General features: G+C 38.5%; 1 protein-coding gene across 3 annotated transcripts; it reads right to left on the bottom strand.

Annotated features, from left to right (window-relative positions):
- Window positions 1–651: 651 nt before the first annotated feature.
- Window positions 652–3,777, bottom strand: LOC137951823 (nuclear transcription factor Y subunit C-2-like). Of its 3 annotated transcripts, none has more exons than XM_068798758.1 (2): window positions 3,675–3,777; window positions 652–1,877 (listed from the first exon to the last, which is right to left on the bottom strand). In XM_068798758.1, the coding sequence occupies exon 2, from the start codon at window positions 1,827–1,829 to the stop codon at window positions 978–980; it is 852 nt and encodes a 283-aa protein (XP_068654859.1). In that variant the 5' UTR covers window positions 1,830–1,877; window positions 3,675–3,777; the 3' UTR covers window positions 652–977. The 3 variants fall into 3 exon arrangements, with proteins under 3 accessions (XP_068654859.1, XP_068654857.1, XP_068654858.1); XM_068798756.1 differs by having other exon boundaries at window positions 652–1,908; window positions 3,675–3,759; XM_068798757.1 differs by having other exon boundaries at window positions 652–1,882; window positions 3,675–3,751.
- Between the last annotated feature and the right edge of the window lie 2,117 nt (window positions 3,778–5,894).

The raw sequence follows: 5,894 nt of genomic DNA, 5'->3' as shown, positions 1-5,894 counted from the left end.
TTTATTTCAATAAATCAAAATATTTTCCATAATGTTTAAAAAAATTAAAGACTTAAATAGAAATCAAAATTACACAAGCAAATAGCTTATGAATTGCATGAATCGGAACAAAGTTACACATCTTTACGACGGAAAATAAAAATTAATGAACAACAAAAGAATTTAAAAAATACATCATCAAAGTTGGAGTCTTAGATGTTGAGGTTAACTACATAAACTGTCTAACTCCATTATGCACAGAATACAGAGTAAAAACAATTGAGATTATCCGTTTTCCAAAACAATTTAGGGAAAAGATCTTCCATAGAGGTGGATGTTAGTGGGAACTAAATATTGTTTAGAAGGGGTGTAAGTGTGTGTTGTTCATTATTTGAAAACTAAAGCAGCCACAATAAAGATGGAAGTGATGAACATTTCAGGACCTTGCAACCCAAAACAATCACAGTGATCGTAGAAAGAAACGTACATTCCATGATTCTCTGCTTTAAGGCACTTGAAATCAGACAAGATGAGAGGAGAAAATTTCGAACGAAAGAGGAGATAAAAGATGACCTAAAGTTGTAATAAGTCAAAAAAAAAAAAAAAAAAAGATTCATGGTTACCACGTCGAAGAGAAGAAAGCAAGCAGCGGTGGAGTAAATTAGGCTATACTTTTTGTTACCCTGTAAAGAAATCTGACTAGTTTCACCTGTTTACAAAATCTAGAGATCCAAATTTCTCCACACAAACCCAAAGATCCACCAACCTCTTACAACAAAACACACTCACAGTTATCACTAATACACCCACTAGAAACTCTCTAACTACGTAGTAAACATCATCACTAGTATAGTTACGGATCCTTTCTTCACCATAATCACAACACAATCATAACAACCAACACTCTTGTCTCTAAGATACATTGTTGAACATCATTTGCCAAAGGTAAAACCACCCCTTACCTTAATTTATCTGTCGACAACTATCACCACACCTAATCAACTCTCAGCTGTCCCAGTTGATCCCGGCTGCTGCTGCTGTTGCTGGGGCTGCTGGCCCTGTCCTTGAGTCTGTTGGGCTTGTGCCTGAGGCTGCTGCCAAGCCATGTAGGCAACTGGGCGAGACTGTTGAGTTGCGTAGATTGCTGCAGCTGTTTGATCTACTGGTTTCCCTACAATCATACCAGGTGACCCATGTGGTGGCACGTAATAATAAGGTATTGATTCTGCAGGAGCACCAACAGCTGGGATCGCAGCACGTGGAATTCCAAGACCCTCTTCTTTCAACTCATCCCTAGGCACAATGTCCACCAGGAAATCAAATATGTCGGTCCTTGTTATGGCTGCTGCTATATCATTCTTCTGTAAGGTTCGCCGTTTGTTCTCCTCAGTATGTATCCAAGATCGCAGTGTTAGTTCCAAAATAAACATCTCACAAGCTTTGGCAAATATGACAGGAGCCTCAGCTGAGATCATTCGAACATCTTCATCGGCCTTCATGATCTTTTTTATCCGAGCAAGAGGAAGACTATGGTTTTTGAAGTCAGTGGTTTGCTCCACTTCTTGAATTTGGTTGGCCCAAAATACTTGGAGTTGTTGCTGTTGTTGCTGCTGCTGTTGTTGTTGGAAGTGTTGGACCTGTTGGTAGGCCAGTTGGTGCTGGCCAGCCAAAGCTGGGGATGCAGGGAAGGATGAAGCTGGTTGGTTAGCAGAAGGAATGGCCCCAACCACTGGGGTTGCCCCTGTGGCAACCATTGGGGCAGCTTGATAGGCAGGTGCTGCATAAGCAATTTGGGCAGGACCTGTAACAACTCCGATCACTGTCTGCTGCTGTTGAGCAGACTGGTCCATATTCAATGTGTAGGCGTACGCAACAGGCGCTTCTTGTTCGGTGTTATCCTGAGCTTGAGTTTTATTACTCATGACATCACTATGGGAGGAATAGAAACAGAACAAGAGCAAAACATTCACCAAATCAAAAGACATGATACAGGAGATCAGCACATTCCATTAGACAATAGACAATTCACAGCCTAAAGTGATCAAACTCATGGCAACATACCTACAAGGGATCAAACAATTCAACATAAAGCATCAAAGCTATGCTTAGGCAGAGTTTTCTCAAAATTGACATTGCTTAAACACTACAAGAATCAAAATTGTTCCATCCATGTTATTCAAAGTTCCACACCCTCCAATCATGAAAAAAATCCCCTAGATGAGATATTCAATCAAACTCAGAAGGCCCACTGTTGAAATCTGTAGTAAGATCATAATGGCCATTTCTCTGAGTATGTGTTAGCCCTCTAAAGTCAGGAGAGTCTTATCTAAATTAAAATTAAATTGGTCAGTTTTTAGTAAGATATAGTTCAGTAGAGCTTAAGTGATTGAAAAAAAAAACAAGAGTTAGGGGTCAAGTTTCAACTCCCAACTTGAGCTGCTCCCATCACGCTGCTCTGGCCTCAACTTCCTCTCCTCTTCTCTCCTTCGCTTCTCTCTCCTGCTTGTTAATCTCTAAATTCTACAACCAGTTTACCTGGTGACTCTTTTTTATTATCACCCTAAACATGTTACAGTAATCTACCAATAAAGAAGAACAATAAACCAGTAAAGAACACAAGATCAATAGAGTTCTTGAACTGTACAAAACTATGTGCAGCACCACCACACGAACTAAAACAAGCACAGAAAGATCTCAATTTTTGAGAAATTACAGGTCATACTCAAGATCCAACAAAATTAGCCAGAGTAGTCTGCAAAGAAGAAGTCAACAAACTAATGGATGGTTTTAAAGAATCCTTAGAACTGCAAGCTGTTTTTCAAGATACCTTGTTGAACTCCAAATAGTATGTGATATATCCCTTCCAGTAGTCACTATAATTATAATGAAAATTCTACCTTAAATTCACAAATAATTATTCCAAACCTATAAACTACAGTAAACATACATGAGATGTGTAACTTCCCTCTAGGATCCACATAGAATAGAAGTAACAACCACTTTAACACTATTTCCAAGTCCAAAACTTTAAGCACCAAGCATTCAAAGCAGGAATACCTAGAGGACCCTCACAACACACAGAGATGACCATAAGACATCCTCCCAAGCACAGCTTAAGATTCCATTAAACCAACCACATATCTCGTCAAACTTCTTCTCATATTTTTTTGTGAATAATACGCATATCTCGTCTATCAATAATACAAGATGCAAAAAATAACGTATAAGTCAGCAGAGAAATTCAGTCGAAAAAAAGAAGACTGACATGTATAAATTGCCCAAAAACCAGACGAGTCAAGAGAATTTCAGTCCGGCGGCGGGAAGGCCGCCTCCCAAATCTATTTGGGCTTTATACCATCAAATGGAAACCACTCTGCCGTAGTCCATATGAGCCAATCAAACCGTAAAGGAGGCCAAGGAAATCAGAAAACGCTGCAACAACATTATGTTTGTGCAAAAAATTCAAAAATAAGAAACAAAATCATCATACACGACCGACAACAAAGATCACCTTCCACTATAACAGTCAAAACCCAAGAAAAATAATCGATACCAAACCCTTGCGATCAACCCAGTACAGCTACCCTAGCCAAGGAGCAAAAATTGAAAAAAGAACCAAGAAGCGAAACTAAAAAGGAAAAAAGAAAACAACAAAGGGTGAGGATTATGAAACGCAATGGGGCAAGCAACGGTACCTGAGGGAGGGAATTGCAGCTACGGTCGTAAGAAACCCTAGAGAGAGAAAAGGGGGAGCTTTTGAAAATACAGAGAGAGAGATCTGAGAGAGAGCGAAGAGTCGGGTGGGAACCGAGTACGAGGGCCACGTGGCAAAAGCATATGCTTCTGTTGGGGAACAACGCTGTCGTTATGGAGATACGTGGCGGATTTTGATTGGAGAATTACTTAGAGAGAAAAGATGCCCCGGTTCTTCGCGACAGCACAGACCGTGGTCTCCGGGACCCGTACGGAGAAAGAGACCATGGAGAATTTTGAGAAAGATTAGGGGTCATCTAGTCATTTCAATCAGAAAAAGGATAGGTGGGCCTTGGTAATAGGCGGGTTAGGCCCATAAAAAACAAGGCAGTGAACGGCCCATATTCAATCAAAAGCCAGGTTAAGTCATATCAAAGCCAGGCTTCAATTGAACCTAATTCAATCAAAAGGAAATCCAATCCATCTCTAATAATTGACCTAGGTTAAATTCAAGATAAGAAATAGTTTGATATTGCTAAATTTAAAATATCTAAAATTTATATTAATTCACATTAATTTAAGAAGGCAGAATTGTTTATTTCAAAGGAAGCAATGTCTCCTTCTCCCTCTCCCTTGCCAAAACTGCTTTATCTCACCCTATTTGAATAACAGAGTTTAGGTCAATCAGGGCATCTTTTAAGATTAAGTTTGAGAGAGTCAAAATCAAGAACAAGGCAAAAATTAGGGGGGAAAGGGCCATCAAAGCCCTTATTTGCATATTTTATGGGAAAAAATATTATTAATGAGGTCGAATAAACAATTTGACTAATACAAATAATCTCAATTAGGGTTTTTTGTTTGTTGATCAAATAATAATAATCATCATAGACTAAATTCTCAAATTCTCCTGAAGCTGCCATGTCCGACTTAAGGATAAATGCTTTTAACTAAATTTTTTTCAATAATTTACAAAGACACGAATTTATTGAAAACTTTAAAAGTTACATTAATATATATTAAATTAAAATTAATCTAAATCAATTAAAAGTTTAAAATAGAATTTTACTAATATAGGATGGTTGCTTGGGTCACCTTATTTACATACCAAATTTCCACCGACTCATAGACTCAAGATGATATAAAATACAAACCCCAGCTCAATTTTGTAGCTCAACAAATCATTCCTCATCAACCCTAGCTTCCTACCATTTGTAAATCTCTGTAGATAACACTGAAGAATAGAAAACCTTAGGAATTAGCTTAAATCTGAAACTTCTGATACAGGCCACCTTCCATGTCTCATTGCTTGTTGGCCGACTAAGGAGAAGAAAGGGTGGGACAAAAGCTAATGCCACCCCAAAGAGGGTCCACCCCAAATGGCCATTTAATGCTAATTGGAGCCGGCTCTTGATTAATTTTTTTCTGCTTAGCTTAATTTTCATTTAATATTGTAGCAAATCAGCTTAGTTTTGGTGTCTCCACCCGTGTCACTTTCACTCACCTTCACCTATGATTAGATTCCTCTACCATTTACTGCTGTAATTCTTATTACAGAAGACTGCACCTGTTTGCTTGATTTTCCCTGTCAATGGTAATCTTCCACATATATAATCATAAATCGGTAAAAATCCCAAGTGGGTTCTCCATGTAATGGATTATGATACCTTAAGGAGCTCCAACAATGTCTTCTTGCTTGAGCTCTCTTTCAGTCATGGACATCTTCTCCAGTTCTTCTTCGCCTTTCTGTCATTTTGGAATGGGCTGGCTTGACTATCTACATAAACAGTTCATCAACCTTAAGACTCACTTCAGATCAACCAAAAGCAATGCCTGTCAGTAAAATAATGAAGCTTTAATGGTATAGGAAGTATCGATTGCTTAGTCACTTACGGCTATATATGTGGGTAACATTTACAGTATGTTTAAGCAAAAAATATGCAAAAATGTTGATCACTCCAAAGCAGGCTTTTTTAATTAGTTTTTTCTTACCAGAGTCAATTTTTAATGTTTCAGCAAAACAGATGCTTTTTCTTTGTTCGCTCACGAAGGCCTAAAAATAATATTCAAGCAAATGATATGCCTTCTTTGTAAGTAGATGCAAACTCTCCTTCCCGTGTAGCTTGGAAGAGATATATAGGCCAGATGGTAACCCAGTAGAGGCAACCTCACCATTGTCACTGTGGGAAAGGGCAGACTGGAGCTAAGAGGTTCAGAGAGAAACC

The sequence above is a fragment of the Aristolochia californica genome, unplaced genomic scaffold (assembly GCF_029961685.1).
Source record: "Aristolochia californica isolate CCGP_79_NKW_82.1479 unplaced genomic scaffold, dmAriCali1.0.hap1 SCAF_15, whole genome shotgun sequence".
Taxonomy (NCBI): Eukaryota; Viridiplantae; Streptophyta; class Magnoliopsida; order Piperales; family Aristolochiaceae; genus Aristolochia; species Aristolochia californica.
This window is presented reverse-complemented; position numbering and strand designations above follow the sequence as displayed.

What these genes read in the sequence shown, in the direction of transcription:
- LOC137951823 (XM_068798756.1), bottom strand. Translation starts at nt 1,901, where the DNA reads ATGAGTAATAAAACTCAAGCTCAGGATAACACCGAACAAGAAGCGCCT.